Source organism: Natator depressus, chromosome 4 (assembly GCF_965152275.1).
Source record: "Natator depressus isolate rNatDep1 chromosome 4, rNatDep2.hap1, whole genome shotgun sequence".
Classification (NCBI taxonomy): domain Eukaryota; kingdom Metazoa; phylum Chordata; order Testudines; family Cheloniidae; genus Natator; species Natator depressus.
The window spans coordinates 58,280,835-58,302,851 of NC_134237.1; the positions used below are offsets into that span (position 1 = coordinate 58,280,835).

At 42.0% G+C, this 22,017-nt stretch overlaps 1 protein-coding gene across 2 annotated transcripts in view; it reads right to left on the minus strand.

The window, feature by feature from the left end:
* The window catches only part of GATB (glutamyl-tRNA amidotransferase subunit B), a 66,188-nt gene that overhangs the window by 23,113 nt on the left and 21,058 nt on the right, over window positions 1–22,017 (minus strand). For both annotated transcript variants that reach the window (XR_012639287.1, XM_074950985.1), the window contains exons 3-5: window positions 7,531–7,644; window positions 3,366–3,564; window positions 2,170–2,292 (exon numbers count right to left, since the gene is read on the minus strand). Coding sequence is in view for 1 of the 2 variants with exons in the window: in XM_074950985.1 (XP_074807086.1) it covers window positions 2,170–2,292; window positions 3,366–3,564; window positions 7,531–7,644 (436 nt within the window). In the remaining variant the exon portion in view is untranslated. The remainder of the gene's footprint in view (window positions 1–2,169; window positions 2,293–3,365; window positions 3,565–7,530; window positions 7,645–22,017) is intronic.

The following is a 22,017-nucleotide window of genomic DNA, read 5'->3' on the forward strand; positions in this document are numbered from 1 at the left end:
CTGAAGGGCAAATGTCAGAAACTTGATTTTTTCCTCCCTCAACGAACTGTAATCTTCTTCTTCAACAAATAAGATTTTGAATCCTTCCTTACTGACAAAAAACATAACATATACAGGCAAACAGAAAGTTACACAGAGGGCAAATGTGCACTAAGGCAAGGGGTGGACTAGAATTCCCAGGAGAGCCTGTCTGACCATCTCACTGGTAATTCTGTTTTACCAGATTCCTCCAAAACATCCATCTATGCAGAGAATTTGTTGAGATAATCAAATTAGGCATAAAGAAAAGAAAAACATAGGCATACATCTCTCACACGATAAGCCCATATCACTCTTGCTATATCAGAGGAAACCCATTCTCTACTCTTCCTCCTTATCTGAACTTAAAATTAATACGCTGTAAAATGAAGCAAATATTTGATATTTATACAACAGCACTAGTAAAGACAATGTCAATAGCCCAGCATTAAATCTGTAGAGAGGTGTAAAGTCTTAGAGCCCATTCAGGATAGCCGATGTAAATTTGCAAAAGTGGACCTTGCCCATTCTGTAAAAGCTGAATGGATGTCATCTTGTAAATCTTCTCTGTATTGATGGAGACTCCTTGAGTAGGCAAGGAGAGAGGTACAGAAGGGACCCCAATATTCATTTTAAAGGAGACTTTTCATTAGGGGTGAGGGGAAGAGAACACTTGTAACAAAAGAAATATATGTCAACAGTATTCTTCTGTCTTCCCTTTGCTGCTATCAAAGATGTGGGTTTGACTATCTCCTGTTGTTAGTCAGAAGAGAATGGGATTAACCAGGCATAAGTGAAAAGAGAATTGGGGCCTGTTTATTTTAAAAAAGGCTGTCTCCCTCACAGCCCAGCTTCATCTCCTATTTGATCATCTTGCAGTGAAGTCATGCTTTCAAGCAGTTTGTTGCAAAGCAATGAATGATGAATTCAGCATGTGTCTTCCCAGCACTTGCAAGTAGAAGGAAGATAAAATGTGAGGGAGCAAAGCCTCACCTAAACACAAACAACACTAGTAAGAGAAAAGCATAGTAAAAAAATACCTCACTAAGCACACCTGAATAAAATGATTTTGTTTAAAATCTAATAAGATTGGGGAAAAAATATTGCCAGCATGGCAGGTCTTTCTTTAAAGAATATGTGGGATACGTTGGTGTGACGCCAGTGGAAGTCTCAGGGCCAAATTCAGCAATGAAAGATGATAGTAAGTTACTGTATATCATAAAGTCTGTATAAGTAGCAGAGTAACGTGCTGATTTGGCATTCAGAAGGAATGCAAAATGAGTGACCTCCACCGAATGCCCGAGTCTCCTCTAACACTGGTGTAAATCCACTGGAGTTACAATAGTGCAAAACTAGTGTAAGTGAAGACAATCAGATTGTGAGGCAGTAGAAGTGGAAGTTGCCTCAGAAAAAGCAGCTAGCAGGAGGGTACAAGATAAAGGTTCTGTTTATTACAGTAGTGCCCAGAAGCCTAAGTAAGGATCAATGTCCCCCTGCATAAATACATATGAAGATACCTGCCCCAAAGAGCTTAATATCTAAGAACTACTAATTACCCATTATTTTAAATTAAACCTGAACCATTCCCCAACATTCCCAGAGTCACAATCCACTTTGGGCTGAGCAGGCACAACTCTGATTGAACTCACTGGGAGTTGCACTTGCTTACCTCAGGGGCTGAAGGTGATGTTAAATCACTGGTTCACTGCTGAACATCTGTTTTATGATCAATTTACACCCAAAATTTAACTTACACAATCAGCTGTGTCGGGAGCCTTCACTCTCAACTACTAATCACTGTTACAATGTTTCCCATCCACAGTTAAGTACATGCAAGATGAGCAGAGAAAGACAATACGTGAAAAATAACAAGAACACTGCGCTACTTCATCCTGCCCTGGTCTATCATGTAAAATTGATGTATGAGGCAGTATAAAAATCCAAGTGCTGCAGAGGAAGCTGGGCCCATAAAGACACTTGAAGCATAGCTGACCTTATACAGACATTGAAAATTTTAAAAGGAAGCAGCATTAAGAAAATGCTAAATGTTAGGCAACAACAGAGCAAAATAACCAGAAGCTGTGAAACTACCCCGCAAATGCAGAGAATTACATCTAACTGGAGGGAACATTGCCCTGCCCCCACCTTTACCTGCCATGATTGCCTGGCTGCTCCCAAGTGTTTGAAGAATAAGCTGAAGCTCCCTAACTGCTGCGGCTGCCTCTTCCCCAGAGCTCATATCAGGCTCCATGACAACCTCCATGAGGCCAACACCTACCAGAGAGAGAGAGAGAGAGAAACAAGATTCCCAGCAGTAGCTTTTGATCTTGACATATTAAAGTGCAATAAGCTAAACACATGACAGCACTTGGGTTTGTTTGAGAAAACTGGGAAACCATGTTTTATTTAATAACTGTAAAAATGGGGATATTTTTTGTTTTATTTCTAAGATTTAACTTAAAGGCATTTCCACACACTCCCCTCTTTGATGACATAGGGAACAGATGGAAAAAGTATTTCCCTTTCTTCTGAGAGAGTTCCTAAGAACAGGCCATCTGATTTCCCAATTTCATTTTCTCATTACATTCAGGTAAATTAATGCAATCACAGTTTTCTTACAGCTTCCTAGAGTAAAGGTATTAGTCAACATTTTCAAGTGTGGGGCCTAACGTTAGGCATCTAAAGCCATAGTTAGGCACATAACTAAATGTTTCGATTTTCAGCAGTGATGAGTACCCGCAGCCCTCAACTTCACTAGCAGCTGTGGATGCTCACCATCTCTGAAAGTCAGGCCAGGTATTTAGGCACCTAACTACGCATTTAGGTACATGGATTTGTTGGTCAACATTTGATTTATACAATAGATATCTTAGAGCTTTATGGAGAAAGTGATCGTTCTTATAAAAGCTAAAAATTAAAAGCCATTTCTGACTCAAGCACTGGCATCCCACTCTGCCGTCTGTGCATGTTCTGCCACGTTGCTTCATTCAGAGTCTTCACTCTCTTTTTAAACAACACTTACAGCTGCAGGAGCATAAGTGGCTCCTCTGTCCCAGTGTATACCCCCTTGATATGTTAAAGGTCTTATTTGGAAGTTGGCCGGCAGACAGGTTTGAGAAACTGAGCCACTAGCCTTCTGACTGGCCAGTGCCACTATGTTATCAGCAAACAGGCCAGAAAAGATGAACATTAGGCAGATATGGAATTTTTTTTACATTTAAGTCTAATTTTAAAATATTTATTGAAAGCAACAAACCAGATTCCACCCCCCCCATCCCCCAATTAGTTTTAAATATTCAGTCCATACACAGAAAGACTGCGGGGGTAAGAAAGTGATCTAAGCCTACCAGCCCTGTTCAAGTCAATGAGAGTCTGGCTCCTTGTGTCATCGTGAAGACTCTTTCCACTGTCTTGTTCCAACTGGATCTGCTTGATCCTCACAGTCCTGGTTACCATCTGGTTCTTTTTTCCCCCTACACAGAGGCTGTATGAAAGACTCCCATTCACAGCAACGGGAAGTCTCTGCTGAGTGATTTGATAGCCAGCCTGCATACAGAATCAAGTCTGCGTTCAGAATTGTCGTTTTACATGAACAATAATTTTAATTCTTGTCCCAAGGTAGACTGGCCCCACTCGGGCCCAGCCCCTTCAGCCAGGCCCCTTGTCCCCACATGCCAGTCCCCACCCAGCCCCCAATAGCTGGGACTGTCACTCCTACTCTGGCCAGAGTTCTATTGCTGTTGGTGAAAAATCAGAAAAACTAGAAAAGCCTGATTTCCACTAAAATTGCCATTTGGTCACTCAGGATACAGGGAGGAGGCAATGACCCCTCACACAGAGGCCTGTGGCAAGGGAACAGTCAGTCTAGACACAGGGGTGAGGTCTAGCCAGGGCCCCCCTCATCCCTGTCCCTCGCTCTGGCTGGGCCCCTTGCTCTCCTGCACTGGTCAGAACCCTACTGATTTTGGTGAAAATCTAAAAACTGCAGAAGCCTAGTTTTAGTGGAAAATTAGCCTTTTCTGATTTTCACCAAAATCAACAGTGTTTGGACCTGACTAGCAGGGGAGAGGGGCCCAGCTGGAGTGGAGGGGAAAGGGCCAAGCTGGGTGTACAACTTGGCCTACATAAGCAGTGAAGTATGCAACCTTCTAGTTGTAAATACGCTTGGTAGTATAGTATTAGAGTTTTAATCAACAAACATCAATTTCACTGTATGCACACAAACTGACAAAAAAATATTTCTACCAATGATAGTCAACATTTCAGATAGGCAAAGAAAGAAAAATGCTGCTGGAGAACTTATTGGAGTTTGATTTCAGGATATTTACTTTGTATATTTTGACATGTGATGTTGTCAATTTGTGTTTTTAACAGCTCGAAAGCTTTAGCTTTTTGAATCTCAACATCTAGTCATTAAATATCTATGGTCTGATACCCCCATAATTTCATGCAGCCGTGAAAATGTAAACCGATAAAAACAAAACAAATGCTGAAAAATAAACATTGATATTATCCATCAAAACTATAAAAAATATATTGAATTCTGCCAAACCTAGTTTTAAGCACTATAATAAAAACGAGACAATTGACTCCATTCTATAGGCTCAATATAATCTATGCATATAGCTTTTCCTGCCTCCCCCAGCTTCTCATTAAGTGATTTTTTTTTAAAGCCTCAAATGGCATGGGACAATAAACAACAAGAATCCCATTTCCCATCCGAAGCCCCATTTTCAGGAGTAACAATAATCCCGTTGTCAAACGACCCTAAGAGCAGGATTTATTTTATCTATTCCATTCAGCTCATTAGCTTAAACTCTGTATCTTATTATAGGGCTCCTGAGAAGACTGCCTTTTATGAAATGCAGGCTGGGCATTTTACAGTCAGTGCTCAACACTATAGACGCCAGCTGCTAGAAGATCCTGAATTCTGTGTGTTTAAAGCTAATAGAATGTGTCAGGTATCTTCTTGACCCAAATTTCCCTGCTTATTTAACTAGAAGATGCTGTACTATAAGCCATTAGGTAGTGGCAGAACACAGTGCCTATGTACTACACATGCTACCTGAAGATACATCTTCCCATTGCTCTCTTTCAAAACAGATGGACTAATTTTTACTCTGCTTCATTCTTTTCTGTTAGTTTGTTATTGGTGGAGTGATCACCACCAGGAAAGTCTGAACATTCTTTAATGTAGGAGCAGAACCACCTACAATTTAAAGGTGATCGGCAACTGGGTTTGAGATTTCTTTTTTCTTCTCTTCGTGATGCATAAAGCCAGTTTGAAAAGCTGGGCTTGGCTTCTTTTGTTTCTACTTTTTTCTCCTGCTTGTTTAGAATTTCAGCTCTTGTGAATGTACTGTTTTTATCGGGAAGACTTATCAATGATGACTGCAGAACTAGTAGTGTATTGACAACCAAAGTAACTATCTATGTAGGTATTTATACGTCCTCCATCCCTACAGTATGCAATGCCCAGATCCACACAGGTACATAGGTGCTTAAGTCCCAGTTTTAGGCTCCACTGCAGTCCACAAAACTCTTATTCCACTGCTGCCTAACCCTCTAGATGCCTAAATTCACTTGGTACTTAAGTTCTTAGGGTAAAGTTACCTAGACACCTATGTTGCTGCCTCAGGGTATGCACAATGCTGCCTCCCTCTTAGGCATCTAGATGCCTATCTCCTGCCCAGTCCCAGAGCTATCCATGAACCTAGGGAAGACAGATGTTTGCCCGCCTACTTTGCCTGGAGGGCCCAATATGGGAGGTGTGCTCAGTGGCTGCCTACCAGATGAGGTCCCATTCAAAATCAAGCACCAACAGCACCCACCTTACAACTTTTAGCCCAATGGTTAGAGCACTCATCTGGGATGTGGGAAACCCAGGTTCAATTCCCCCGTCTGCCTGAGGGAGGAGAAAGGATTTGAACAGGGATCTCCTACCTCTCAAGAGAGTGCTCTAACCTCTGAGATATGGGATATTCTGGGGAGCTCCCTCAACCTCTCCTGTTGCAGCTGTTTCATTATGTATAAATAATTAAATAGTAATTGAAGCAGGGGAACTGGACCATAGGTCTCCCTCCTCCCACACGGGTGCCCTAACCACCAGGCTACAGAGTCAGTCTCACTGTTGCTCAGTATCTGGCCCAGAGACTCTTTAAGCATCACAACACTTAAGTTACTTTGTGGATCTGGGCTCAAGTACTTCACAAATATTAATGACTTTATCCTCTGAACACCCCTGCAAGAAAGGTAGGGAAGCATTATGCCCATTTCATAGATGGGGAACTGAGGCATAGAGATAACAACTTGCCCAAGGACAAACAGGACATTTCTAGCAGAGATGGAAATTGAACCCAGATCTCCTGAATCCCAGCTACGCATTAACCATAATATCATCTTTCTTCCAAGGACATCAAATGAGGGGGGAAACGGAATTTTATTTAAAAATTCTGTGTTTTATGTTTTTAAAAAATCTCAAATGCCTGAACAAACAGTTGGGAGAAAAAAATCTTTAATTAAAATTTCAACACCTCTACACATTGATCTATGGCCTGAAGAACACTCCCTCCCTAATTCTCTGGACCTCCAAGGACACCTCCAAGAAAAACTGGGAAAATAAGATTTGCTATTCCTGATTTTTCTTGGGTAAAACACAAGTAGGACAAAGCATTCAAGTCTTCTTTATTCAAAAAAGCAAAGTGAACCAAATCCATTATTTTTCCCTTTACAGGCCACTTTTATGTACATCAACATCCAGAACAAATATATGGAGGGAAAGGCCATCTTTAAAGTTAGAACTGTGACTTTGTTAAAACAAAAATAAGGTCCTTGAGCTCTGCTGTACGCTGTCAAAAAGGTAAAACCAGACTCTCAACTAATTTCCATATTATTACTTCACTTTGTCAAGTGCAGTGAAGTACAACTCACTTCCAAAGACAGTTTATTCCAAATATGAAAGCAATCTACAGGATCCAAATCTATTACTGCACGTGGCAAAGGCACATTTATTAAGTTCATTCAAGATCCTGGCAAAGATTAGAAGGTTTGAAAAGCAAATGTGATATTTATAGGTCCTTAAATTTAATAGCAAAAACAAAAAACAAAGAAGAGGTGCTATGATGTTTATATTATTGTAATGTGTGTTTGCTACACATTCATTTTAAAAGAAGGGCTATTATCAGACTGGTTTGCTTTTACCCTAACAGACAATTAGTGCTAATACTAGGAATGGAGAAAGTACAGGCCCAGCAGCTCCATCTCCCAATTCAATTACATAAAACCACTGGAATCGTGAGGCTAAGCAAGGAGTCAGCGATCAGAGCAATCATATTCAATCAGTGAACACCAGGGTATAGCTATCTATTCATCAGGGCTTGACGCAGCATCCTGTTAGCTTGGGCAGAACACTGATTGAAAACATAAAAAGCATCTCTTTGCTACCCCCAGCCCTACTCCAGACTCATCCTTTTCTATAGCTATAGAGGGACCAACTTCATAATGCGTACTTACAGGCAGATCTGCATAGAAATAGTGTTTTCTGTCAAACAAAGACTTCTTGTTTATCCTGCAGTTCAGTGCGAGGCCTGTCATCACCGCTGCTTCTACACATCTCCTGTTGAGAGCCTAAAGAAACATGACATACAATTTCACTCAGATATTCACTATATAACAAATGCTTCTCCCACATGCTGCCTTATACAAAGCGTATATTCAATTTTGCTTGCCTTCAGTAGGCATTATCTCTGTTTTCTTGCGTGGGTAGCTCATATTCATCATCAGTCTGGCAGCAGCTATAAATCTGCAAAGTTTTATATGGACAATAAAACCATCCAGTTGTTTTTGTTGCATGCTGCATGAGAAGCCACACAGTGTTTTGGATTGCTACTTTTGCAGACATAACCAGTACTCTTGACACCCCCAAACCTTCACAGGGTATGTCTACACAGCAAAGAAAAAACCCGCAGCTGACCTGTGCTGGCTGACTTGGGCTCTTGAGGCTCAGGCTGTTTCATTTCTGTGTAGACTTCCGGGCTCAGGCTGGAGCCTGGACTCTAGGCCCTGCAGGGTAGGAGGGTCATAAGAACGGCCATACTGGGTCAGAACAGAGGTCCATCTAGTCCAGTATCCTGTCTTCCAACAGTGGCTAATGCCAGGTGTCCCAGAGGGAACGAACAGGTAACCATCAAGTGATCCATCCACTGTCACTCATTCCCAGCTTCTGGCAAACAGAGGCTAGGGGCATCATCCCTGCCATCCTGGCTAATAGCCACTGATGGACCTGTGCTCCATGAATTTATCTAGTTCTTTTTTGAACCCTGTTATAGTCTTGGCCTTCACAATATCCTCTGGCAAAGAGTTCCACAGGTTGACTGTGTGTGGTATGAAGAAATAATTCTTTTTGTTTTAAACCTGCTGCTTATTAATTTAATTTGGTGGCCCCTAGTTCTTGTGTTATGAGAAAGTGTAAATAACACTTCCTTATTTACTTTCTCCACACCAGTCATGATTTTATAGACCTCTATCATATCCCCTTAGTCATCTCTCTTTTCCAAGATGAAAAGTCCCAGTCTGATTAATCTGTCTTCATATGGCAGCCATTCCATACCCCTAATCATTTTTGTTGCCCTTTTCTGAACCTTTTCCAATTCCAATATTTATTTATTTATTGTATATAAGTATTTATTTATTGATTGATTGATTGAGATGGGGTGACCACATCAGCACACAGTATTCAAGATGTGGGTGTACCATGGATTTATATAGAGGCAATATGATATTTTCTGTCTTATTATCTATCCTTTTCTTAATGATTCCCAACATTCTGTTCGCTTTTTTGACTGCTGCTGCACATTGAGTGGATGTTTTCAGAGAACTATCCACAATGATGCCAAGATCTCTTTCTTGAGTGGTAACAGCTAATTTAGACTCCATCATTTTATATGTATTGTTGGGATTATGTTTTCCAATGTGCATTACTTTGCATTTATCAACATTGAATTTCATCTGCCATTTTGTTGCCCAGTCACCCAGTTCTGAGAAATCCTTTTGTAGCTCTTCGCAGTCTGCCTGGGACTTAACTATCATGAGTAGTTTTTTATCATCTGCAAATTTTGCCACCTCCCTGTTTACCCCATTTATGAATATGTTGAATAGGACTGGTCCCATACAGATCCCTGGGGGACACCACTATTTACCTCTCTCCATTCTGAAAGCTGACCATTTATTCCTATCCTTGGTCTCCTATTTTTTAACCAGTTTACAATCCATGAGAGGACCACAAAAACAACGAGGAGTCCCGTGGCACCTTAAAGATTAACAGATTTATTTGGATTTCAGCTTTTATGGGTAAAAAAACCCACTTCTTCAGATGCATGGAGTGAAAATTACAGATACTGGCATAAATATATACTGGCACATGAAGAGAAGGCCAGTTCAGTCAGGGTGGATGTGATGAGGAGGGGTCAATACCAAGAGAGGGAAAATTGCTTATGTAGTGAGACAGCCACTCCCAGTCCCTATTCAAGGCCAAATTGATGGTGTTAAGTTTGCAAATGAATTGTAGCTCTGCAGTTTCTCTTTGAAGTCTGTTTTTGAAGTTTTTTTGTTAAAGAATGGCTACTTTTAAATCTGTTATTGAGTGTCCAGGGAGGTTGAAGTGTTCTCCTACTGGCTTCTGTATGTTACCATTTCTGATGTCTGATTTGTGTCTATTTATCCTTGTACGTAGAGACTGTCCAGTTTGGCCAATGTACATGGCAGAGGGGCACTGCTGGCACATATCACATTAGTAGATGTACAGGTGAATGAGCCCCTGTTGGTGTGGCTGGGTCCTATTACGTTGTCACTAAAGTAGATATGGGGACAGAGAAGGCAACGGAGTTTGTTACAGGGATTGGTTCCTGAGTTAATGTTTCTGTGGTGTGGTGTGTAGTTGCTGGTGAGTATTTGCTTCAGGTTGGGGGGCTGTCTGTAAGGGAGGATTGGCCTGCCTCCCAAGGCCTGTGAGAGTGGGGGATCGTTTTCCAGGATAGGTTGTAGATAGTTGAAGATGCGCTGGAGAGGTTTTAGCTGGGGGCCGTACATGATGGCCAGTGGTGTTCTGTTATTTTCCTTGTTGGGTAGGTGACTTCCGGGTACCCGTCTTGCTCTGTCAATCTGTTTCCTCACTTCCCCAGGTAGGTGTTGTAGTTTTAAGAATGCTTGATAGAGATCTTGTAGGTGTTTGTCTGAGGGATTAGAGCAAATGTGGTAGTATCTTAGAGCTTGGCTGTAGACAATGGATCGTATGATGTGTCCTGGATGGAAGCTAGAGGCATGTAGGTAAGTATAGCAGTCAGTAGGTTTCCGGTATAGGGTGCTGTTTATGGGACCATCACTTATTAGCACTGTAATATCCAGGAAGTGGATCTCTTGTGTGGACTGGTGTAGTAGTAGGATTTTATGTTTGTATTTTATATAATTTAGAATGAAGGATAAAGAATAATAATGTAGCATGTATTAAATGTATTGGTGTATGATTTGATCATATCCTGCCAGCCACCCTTTTTGAATGGCCTAATGGGACATTGGTAGAGATACATCAGCCAGAATCTGTTTCTGGACTGATCTCAAGGCAGTAACACACCTTTGAGGGTCACCAATTTGTTGTAGGTTTAGCATTTTAAAATAAGTAAAAGAATGCCATGATTGTTTTCTTTTGTGTTGCAATTTGATGTTCCTGTTCAAAATGTTGTGTACATTAATTCTGTTGTGTGTGTGAATGAGGAATGTGTGTTAAGAGAGACGTGTGAAGTCCATCGCTGAACCAGATGTTCTAGGGAGGAACAGGAGACAGACGCAAGGGTGCCAGGAGGCTGCAACACGTCCCTATTGAAATCTCAGAGGAGGGCAGATTGATGACTCTAAAGATGAGACAGGCACCTATCACGGGGACAAGACAGCAGTGATCAAAACCAGCATGGGATAATGCCCTGAGGAACTTGATGAAAGAACAAGGATGAGAAGGACAATTTAAGAAAACAAGCACTTGTCAAACAACAATTGATTACAGCATGACGGTGCAAAACTCATTGGCCCCAATGAAGGAAAATCACTATAAAACAGGGTGCTTTGCCATGAAACTTTGGGTTTGTCCTGCCAAGGCTTCCCCAAAGCATCGTGTTGTGACCGACAGAACCCAGCTCTTCCCTACCCATGATCAACCTAGCTGGCCACTAGATTGATCTGGACTCTGGACTGGTAACTATAAAATTGACTGGCAGGACAGTGTGTGTGTGGTGACTGAATGCATATGCTAATTGTTGTATCTTCAATAAACGCGGCATATTGCCTTTTCCCCTGAAAAAGATCCCATGTGCTTCTTATAAGCATAACACTGGTCCAGGCTGAGGTTCATGGTGAGGTGGAAATTATTTAAATTCAGGTGGAATTCTTCAAGGGCCTCCTTTCCATTTGTCCATATGATGATGTCATCAATATAGCGTAACTAGAAGAGGGGAACTAGGGGACGAGCTGAGGAAGCATTGTTCTAAGTCAGCCATGAAAATGTTGGCATCCTGTGGGTACCCATAGCAGTGCCACTGACTTGAAGGTATAAGTTGTACCCAAATCTGAAATGTTTGTAGGTGAGGATAAAGTCACAAAGCTCAGGCACAAGGTGTGCTGTGGCCTCATCAGGGATACTGTTCCTGACAGCTTGTAGTCCATCCTCATGTGGAATATTGGTGTAAAGAGCTTCTGCATCCATGGTGGCCAGGATGGTGTTTTCAGGAAGATCACCAATGCATTGTAGTTTCCTCAGGAAGTCAGTGGTGTCTCAAAGATATCTGGGAGTGCTGGTAGTGTAGGGTCTGAGGAGAGGTCCTCAAGGAATCAATTCTGAAGCACTTAGAGGAGAGGAAAGTGATCAGGAACAGTCAGCATGGATTCACCAAGGGCAAGTCATGCCTGACTAATCTAATTGCCTTCTATGACGAGATAACTGGCTCTGTGGATGAGGGGAAAGCGGTGGATGTGTTGTTCCTTGACTTTAGCAAAGCTTTTGACATGGTCTCCCACAGTATTCTTGCCAGTAAGTTAAAGAAGTATGGGCTGGATGAATGGACTATAAGGTAGATAGAAAGTTGGCTAGATTGTCGGGCTCAACGGGTAGTGATCAATGGCTCCATGTCTAGTTGGCAGCCGGTATCAAGTGGAGTGCCCCAAGGGTCGGTCCTTGGGCCGGTTTTGTTCAATATCTTCATTAATGATCTGGAGGATGGTGTGGATTGTACCCTCAACAAGTTTGCAGATGACACTAAACTGGGAGGAGAGGTAGATACGCTGGAGGGTAGGGATAGGATACAGAGGACCCTAGACAAATTAGAGGATTGGGCCAAAAGAAATCTGATGAGGTTCAATAAGGACAAGTGCAGAGTCCTGCACTTAGGACGGAAGAATCCCATGCACCGCGACAGACTAGGGACCGAATGGCTAGGCAGCAGTTCTGCAGAAAAGGACCTAGGGGTTATAGTGAACGAGAAGCTGGATATGAGTCAACAGTGTGCCCTTGTTGCCAAGAAGGCCAATGGCATTTTGGGATGTATAAGTAGGGGCATTGCCAGCAGACTGAGGGACGTGATCGTTCCCCTCTATTCGACATTGGTGAGGCCTCATCTGGAGTACTGTGTCCAGTTTTGGGCCCCACACTACAAGAAGGATGTGGAAAAATTGGAAAGAGTCCAGCGAAGGGCAACAAAAATGATTAGGGGACTGGAACACATGACTTATGAGGAGAGGCTGAGGGAACTGGGATTGTTTAGTCTGTGGAAGAGAAGAATGAGGGGGGATTTGATAGCTGTTTTCAACTACCTGAAAGGGGGTTCCAAAGAGGATGGATCTAGACTGTTCGCAGTGGTAGCTGATGACAGAACAAGGAGTAATGGTCTCAAGTTGCAGTGGGGGAGATTTAGGTTGGATATCAGGAAAAACTTTCACTAGGAGGGTGGTGAAACACTGGAATGCGTTACCTAGGGAGGTGGTGGAATCTCCTTCCTTGGAAGTTTTTAAGGTCAGGCTTGACAAAGCCCTGGCTGGGATGATTTAGTTGGGGATTGGTCCTGCTTTGAGCAGGGGGTTGGACTAGATGACCTCCTGAGGTTCCTTCCAACCCTGATATTCTATGAGAGAGTCCAAATAGCCAGATAATGCTGCTTTAAGAGTGCCAATGCCTGAGATGATGGGGCATCCAGGATTTCCAGGTTTATGAATCTTGGGTAGCAGATAGAATACCCCTGGTCGGGGCTCTAGGGGTGTATCTGTGTAGATTTGTTCCCGTGCTGCAGCAGGGAGTTTCTTGAGCAGATAGTTAGTTTCTTTTGGTACTCCTCAGTGGGATCAGGAGATAGTGGCCTGTAGAATGTGGTGTTGGAGACTTGCCTGGCAGCTTCCTGTTCGTAATCCAACCTGTTCATGACGACTGCAGCACCTCCTTTGTCAGCCCCTTTAATTATAATGTCAGAGTTGTTTCTGAGGCTGTGGATGGTGTTGCATTCTGTACAGCTGAGGTTATGGGGCAAGTGATGCTGTTTGTTCACAATTTCACCCTGTGCACATCTGCGGAAACACTATGTAGAAGTCCAGTCTGTCATTTCGACTGTCAGGAAGAGTCCACGCAGAATTCTTCTTCTTGTAGTGTTGGTAAGAGGGTTCATGTAGGTCAGTGCTCTGTTCAGTGGTGTGTTGAAAATATTCCTTGAGTTGGAGACGGCGAAAGTAGGCTTCCAGATCATCACAGAACTGTATCATGTGTGTGGGGGTGGTGGGACAGAAAGTCTCCGAGATAGAATAGACTCTTGTGCCGGGCTAACTGTGCGGTTGAATAGATTAACAATATTGTTAGGTGAGTTAAGGGTACCACTGTTATAGCCCCTTGTGGCATGTAGGAGTTTAGACAGAGGACCTTTCCTCTTATTCCATGACAGCTTACTTTGCTTAAGAGCCTTTGGTGAGGGACCATGTCAAAGGCTTTCTGAAAATCTAAGTACACTATATCCACTGGATCCCCCTGTCCACATGCTTGTTGATCCCCTCAAAGAATTCTAGCAGATTGGTGAGGCATGATTTCCCTTTACAAAAACCATGTTGACTCTTCCCCCAACAAATTATGTTCATCTACGTGTCTCACAATTTTGTTCTTTACTATAGTTTCAACCAGTTTTCCTAGTACTGAAGTCAGGCTTTCCAGCCTGTAATTGCCGGGATCACCTGTGGAGCCTTTTTTAAAAATTGGCGTCACATTAGCTATCATGCAGTCATTTGGTATGTAAGCTGATTGAAATGATAGGTTACAGACTAATTAGTAGTTCTGCAATTTCCACATTTGAGTTCCTTCAGAACTCAGAAGTCCAGCCCAAGCCTGGAAGTCTACACAGCAATGAAACAGCCCCACAGCCTGAGCCCCAAGAGCCCGGGTCAGCCATGGTTTTGTTTTGTTTTTTGTTTTTGCTGTGTAGACATACCCAAAGAGTTAGAGGCAAATCAGAGCAACTGATGACAGAGGTATTTGCCAATAGATTTTTGATATCTCATACTGAGTACAACACAGGGGATCTGAGTCAGAGACCAGGGTCCTGTTTCAGCCAAGCACTTAAAAATATGCTTAATCCCACTGACTTCAATAGGATTTATGAGCGGATTTAAATGGTTTGCTGAATAGGAATGAATTTACTCATATGTATAGATGCCTTGCTGATTCAAGACCAGGGTGTAGTCAATTGATCACAACCCTACAGTTTATTACACAGATATGAGCATACAACAGAAGGTGGGGTCGAATGGGGAATACACAGATGTCTGCACATGTGGATATTCAGAAACCATTTTTAGACATTTCTTTCAGAGTTTCCTCCATGCAGACCCCAATCCTAAGAGATGCTGAATGACATCAACTCCCAACAAAGATCAGACGTCAGTGAAATCAGACATCAGTGAATTAGGGCTTCTTTCTCTCCCACTGGAAGCAGTCTATTTATTATTGCAGCATTCTACCTTCCAGCAGCCTCAGAGTAGAACAGAGAAAATTCTTGTTTGGTGAAGGCAGTTTTAAGTGTGTTAAATTGTGTATCCTGGACTTTTTCTTTGGAGTATATTCTGTGGTATCAGAAGGACAGGCTATAGATAACCGACTTTTTGGTGCGGTTTACTGGATCTGTGAAGGCAGGTGTGGTGACACGTGCGTTTCTTGTATAAAGTTATCTGTACGGTTCCGTTGTTGAAGCTGATTGTGGTGTCCAGGAAGTTGATGCTCATGCTGGAGTGTTTTAGGCACAGTTTGATGGATGGATGCAGTGATGGTTGTTGAAGTTGGGGTGGAAATCTATGAGGGAGTTTAGGTCATCTGTCCAGAAGATGAAAATATCATCAACGTATCTCAAGTATATCGTTTCTATGAAAAGAACAGGAGTACTTGTGGCACCTTAGAGACTAACAAATTTATTAGAGCATAAGCTTTCGTGGGCTACACGGCTGTTACTCTGAAACCTGTCATTGTTCCCAGGGTGCATTTGTTCAGAAATTCCTCCTCCAGGTGGCCATGAAAAGTTTGGCATATTGGGGAGCCATCCTATTCCCATGGTTTGGGACAAAGTGCATGTTGAATGTAAAATTGTTATGGGTGAGGATGAAATGGATGAGTTTGGTGATATGTTTGGAGTGGATATCTGAGGGTTGTCCATTGTCTTGTAGGTATATGAGGCAGGCAGCAATGCTGTCATTGAGAGGGATTTTGGTGTATAGGGAGGTGACACCCATGATGGCAAGGATAGTGTTCTGAAGGAGGTTGTTAATGTTGTGAAGTTTCTGGAGCAAATCTGTTGTGTCCTGGAGGAAGCTGGTCATTTTTGTGTTGAGTGGTTTGAGGATGGTTTCTGAGTCCTGATATTCCTTCAGTAAAAGTGCCAAGGCCAGATATGATAGGTCTGCTTGGGTTCCCTTGTTTGTACATCTTGGGAATCTTGTAGAAGATCCCTGGGATAGGTTCATGGGAGATGAGGTTATAGAGTTTCTCTTGTTGTTGTTTGGGGAAGGATTTGATATCCTTAAATCCTGGTGCATTATGGTGCGGGGTTTTCTTTGAGTTCTCTGTAATAAATGGTGTCAGAAAGTTGTCAATTGTCCTTACTGACATAGTCATCACAGTTGAGAATTATGATGGCACCCCCTTTGTCCACTGGTTTAATCACTATCTGGTGGTTGGATTTCATGGATTGTATAGCTGTTCTCTCAGCGGTGGAGAGATTCTGGTGTGAGTGATGTTTATTCAAGATTTCACAGTCAATATTTTTCCTGAAGCCATCAATGTAATGATCAAGAGTGTGGGTTCATCCACTGTGGGGTGTCCAGTCAGATAATTCTTTTTTCTGATGCCTGTCAGTGGGGACGTGGTAGTTGTGGGTGATGTCATCATTGCTGTGAAAGAATTCTTGAGGTGGAGTTGGCAAAAGAATTCTTCTAGTTCTCGACATGTTAGTATGGTATCAGGTTCAGAGGTGGGGCTGAAGTTCAGTCCCTTGGAGAGTAGAGATAATTCAGCTCTGGTAAGGGGCACTCTTGATAAACTGATGATGTCATGGTTTTGTGTAGTATCCATCTGGTGGGTTCTGATGCCCTGGCTTATCCTGGAGGTGAAGTTCTGTGGTTTGTGGAGTTGTTCTAGTCTGTTATACTTTTGTTTTTGTACTGGATGACTGTCATCAGGGGTTTTGTTTGTTTGTTTGCCTGCCTCTTTTAATAGTTGTTTTGGGTTTCCTTGTATGATATCCAGCTACTTGATGGGGACCACATCCAGAAATAAATCTTTCCCCAAACCCCTCTTCTGGCCTTCAAACAACCCCCTACCCTCATCAACAGCAAGCTCCCCACAGACCAGAACACAGCAACTTGAAGCGGCACCGGAGCCTGACAGAACAACAGCTCCAAAACCTGCAGACGTATCTCCACTGCTGTAATGATCAATACTCCCCCCCTCCAACACATTTTTCAAGATCCATGGGTCCTACACATGCTTATCACATGCGTCTACACATACTTATCACAAATGTGGGTGTACCTCATCCAGTGCACTAAATGTCCCAGACAATGATCTTGAATGAATCACACAGAAAAATGATAAGACGAAAAACACCACATAACCCGTGGGCAAATGCTTTTTCACAAAGTCTGATCTCTCAGTCCTCATCCTCAAAAGAAACTTGCAGAAGACTATCAAAAGACAAGCCTGAAGGTTAAATGCATGTCTTTTCTAGACATTAAAAATCACGGTCCTAATAAACACACTGGATTTATGGCTTATTATAACAATCCGTAACCCGCTAACCCGCCTTCCCCACATACACACATCCCACTCCCCTTTTGTCCTATAACTACCAGGGTGTTGACAGGACCACTTTACCTTCCATGGCCCCTTAGAATGTGCGTTAACTACTTATGCTAAACCTTGTGTTTAGCTCTGAAATTCTGAGTACCTTTCCCAGACCGGAAGAAGAGATCTGTGTAGCTCAAAAGTTTGTCTTTCACCAACAGAAGTTGGTCCAATAATGATATTACCTCCCCCACCTTCTCTCTCTCTTTTAAGTTGTTTTAAGATAAAGTTCTATTTTTTAAAATTTGGTCAGGTTAATTTAATAATTGATTTAACTAACTCAAATCAACCAATCTGAAATAAATAATCAAACTTATCTTAATATAATTTTGAAGTGCTTACATTTTCAGTGCTTTCAAATAAGTACAGTATTGTCTCCATCCTACTCTGCATCATGAAGCTGTCAAGATGGCAACTTCTAGTAGGATTGTTAAAGAGACAGTGTCAAGATAAAATCATTTAAGTACACCTCTACTCCGATATAATGTGGTCCTCGGGAGCCAAAAAATCTTACCACATTATAGGTGAAACCATGTTATATCGAACTTGCTTTGGCCTCGAGCATTTCCGTTATTAATAGTCACTTCCAGCCCCCTGACTGACCCCTCAGAACCCCAATCCATCCAACCCCCCCTGCTCCTTGTCCCCTGACTACCCCCTCCAGAGCCCCCCCCCATGCCTAATCACCCCCAGGACCCCACCCCCTACCCAACCTCCCTGCTTCCTGTCCCTGACTGCTCCAACCCCTATCCACACCCCCACCCCCTGACAGGCCCCCCCCCCCGGACTCTCTCACCCTATTCAATGCCCCCATTCCCCGTCCCGACCACCCCGCCCCCAGAACCTCCGAACCATCCAACCCCCCCTGCTCCCTGTCCGCCCCCCTCCCTGCCCCCCGAGACCCTCTGCCCCGTATCCAACCCCTCGGCCTCAGCCCGGCACCCTTAACACGCCGCTCAGAGCAGCATGTCGGAGTCAGACATGCTGACACACCGATCCACCGGAGCGTGCAGCCCCGCCAATCCGCTGGAGCGCGCAGCCCCGCCCCCCAGAGCGCTGCTTTGCCGCATTATATCCAAATTTGCGTTATATCGGGGCGGAGGTGTACTGAAATTCCCTTACCTATGTTACAGATACCATCACAGGTGATAAAAATGGAGACATCTTTACAAGTAATACTTATTTTTTGCTATTTATGTAATCATTTGCTTTTTGTATTTACCAGCTTGAACCATGAACACAGATTAACCAGTTTTCCTTTTATTCCAATAGTCAATTTCTTGCCAATTTCATTTTAAGGTTATTATACATTGCATAATGATACAATCTCTATATGGCAAACACAGAAAGTTAGTTTTAAAAATGTTGCCAATTGAATTCACATTTAAATTTCAGGAAAAACATTTTTATTGGTCTTAGGTCTTGCAAAAGATTATTTTTATGAAGCCTAAATTTCAGGTCAAATTTGACCTAACAGTGTCCCTCAAATTATTATTTTCATTGTGTATCAGACACTTAAAAAAAAGTAAAATCACACTGTGATGCTGTATGGAATATGTGAGACACTTAATGATATTATTGATACCAATATTATAAAACTGTAATGAATCTTACCAGATATGCAATGTAAGGTATCCGTGAAAATGTTTTGATTTGCCAAGTATGATAATCTTGTTTACATGTTTGTATCATCTTTGTATGGTGAATTATAAATGTTTGATATATCTGTATTTCAAACTTGTACTGTGTTTCTGGGTGACATCCCAAGACAAAAGGGCACCAGCACTATCTAGCTTGTTTGATGGCCTATCAAAGGCAATCAGCTATACAGTGAACCCATGGAATGAAGCCAGGGGCTACACCTGAGTCAGCCAGACGTGTAGGCACATGCCTATGGACAGGGGACTCCAAGGTTTTTCCAGGCCCATGTGCTTGGGGAAAGGATGTACAAGCCACACGGCAAAGGCTATAAAAGGCAGCTGAGTCATCTCCCTTTGGTCTCAATCCTGCTTCTCACCTCTGGAGCAACTTTTCTACAAACTAAAGCTCTGAACAAAGGACTGAATGACCTATCCAAGCTTTGGATGTGTTCCAGAGGAACTCTCAAGCCAACAAACTCTAAGAACCTGATGTATGGATTTTAAATCTCTGTATGTATCTGATTGCTTCACCATTTAACAAATTTCTTCTTGTTCTTTTCTTTTACAAAACCTTTAGTTTTAGATATTAAAGGATTGGCTGGCAGAGTAGTAGTTTGGGTAAGATCCAAAGTAAAATTGACCTGGCAATGTGGCATGCCCTTTGGGGATCAGAAGAACATTTTGTATCGTGAGCAGTTTTAAAATAACTTCCCACCTTAGTGGACCTATGTGCTAATTAGGAACCGGAGAACTGGAACGCAATAAAGGAAGCTGTATGATTTCTTTTTTCAGCTTCTTGATAACCAATGTGTGGGATCAGGAGCACAGTTCATGACTAGTTGGTGAGTCTAACTTCAGTGTGAACCACCAGTTTTGGGAGAATCTGCTGTCCTTTTGCAGCCTGCCCTGACCCTGGCATTTTCAGTGAGGACTACCCTAGGTATCCTGGGTCACACACACAACATTTAAATTGGACATAGTAGTTAGGATCTCACTACACTGGACTTTTACTAATAGAACAAAATAAACTTCCTCTTTCCCTCCCCCCCAAAAAAGAAACCTCACAGATTTGTTTTTGGATTGCCTGTTAGCAATTGAGAAATCAAAGCTCTACTACAATGGGATAAAACTCCTTAATACAACTAGAAGAATAAAAACTTTTTTTTTCCCAAAAGAAGTAAAGGAGTTACATGTTTATGGCACTTAACCAGAGTACTATTACATCCTTATTGCAACTACATGCTTCTGGCTTGGATACATTGTCTGCTGAGTCTTATTTTAGTTATTAAAGTTTTTTGGGGAAAAAAAGGAAATAAAGCACAGTGTTAATGGGATAAGAATAATTTCCAATTTGAATGTTGACCAGCAGCAAAATGGACTCAATCCCTCTGGAACATACTAGCTAATGTTCAAGTACTCATTTGTTTTAATATCATAATCATAGTTTCTTACACAACAAAAGTTCCTACTTTCAGCAATTAGTATTTTATGTTCTAGACAATGGACAACATTTATTACTTACCAGAAAGTGTGTATTTTATCACAATTTTAGTCTGACTACTAAATCTAAAATACAAAACCCATGAAATTTCAAATTCCCCAGGCAACTTTCCCTCCTTCCCTCCATGGCCTGTGGCTTTATCTCCTCATTGCGTGATCCTGTTAGATCCCACAAGCTAAGCAGGACTGTATAGGTCAATAGTTGAATAGGAGACTTCCAAAAAATGCTCAAGTGCTGCACAAAGTGGGGTTGGTGATTTAAGGTGGCACTCTACCCTCTGAGTAAATATTGAATGGGGGCCCAGAATTATGCTTCCAGAGCTGTTCTTTTTTGGAATGAGATGTAAAACCAAGTCACAGCTACTTGTAGCCATTACGAATCCAATGACGCTCTTTACACGTGCACCACTGTGCGCTAACCCAAGTGTCTGGACTATATTTTTACTCATGTAACAACCAACTTTCACTACCCACCTAATTTTAAGCAAAATACAGCATTCACTTCCTAACAATTGGATAATGCTGGTGTGCTTATTTCATTGGCAAGTGAAGTGATCCTATGTACGTATTAGCTACCTCAAAAGGGGGATGAGGCTTAATTACTCACTTTTCTTCTGCCTGGGCTGCAATTTTATCACCTAAGTTTTGCACCTGGGTAACTCAGATGGTTAGGAAAACTACTATGTCTCCTTAGAATAGGCACAGCTTTTAGAATAATGTATAATGATAAACATCAATTTTGCATGTGAAAGCTTCCCTTACTAATGACCTAGATTAAATTCCCAGCTTATTTATTTACTATGATGTTATTAACTTGACAGCTTTGACTAGCACTGAGAATTTAAATTATTGGCTTGAACTGACAAGCTGCCAGTCTGAAATGCTTGCATAGTGCTGGTTTTGAGACAAAGATATGGAACTTCTGGAATAGGTCTGGACAAAACCCAGCATCTACAAAGAATTCTAAACATTTCCATCCTCCTAACATCTGTCATGGATATTTATTTCCAGGGAATTCCTAGAAAGTTCTCGTAAAGGAAATGTAAATTGTTTGTATTGGAAAACCATGAAAGGATTCAATGATGGCATCAATATCATCCTCCCTCCACCTCTCCCAGCTACATTATCTTGCTAGCAGTACCATAGTAACTGGAGAGCCAATGAAATAAAAGAATAATCTTGCGAAGCTCTATTTGTATAAAAGTAGTCTACTCTGTTCACTCTACTCCTTCCACTGTTGGAGAAGATGTAAAGATTCTTTGCATGACCTTATCTTTAGGTGCAAGATCAGTTTAGACAGAACCTCGCTTTTACATCTATCTGAGATAGCACCTTCGACAGCATAAACATCTACTAGCACCAGTGCTGGCAATCTAATCACTATTTAACTTACTTTTCCCTCTCTTTTTTTAAGACTCAATGACGTTTATTGATGGACTGACTAAAATTAGTTTGCTT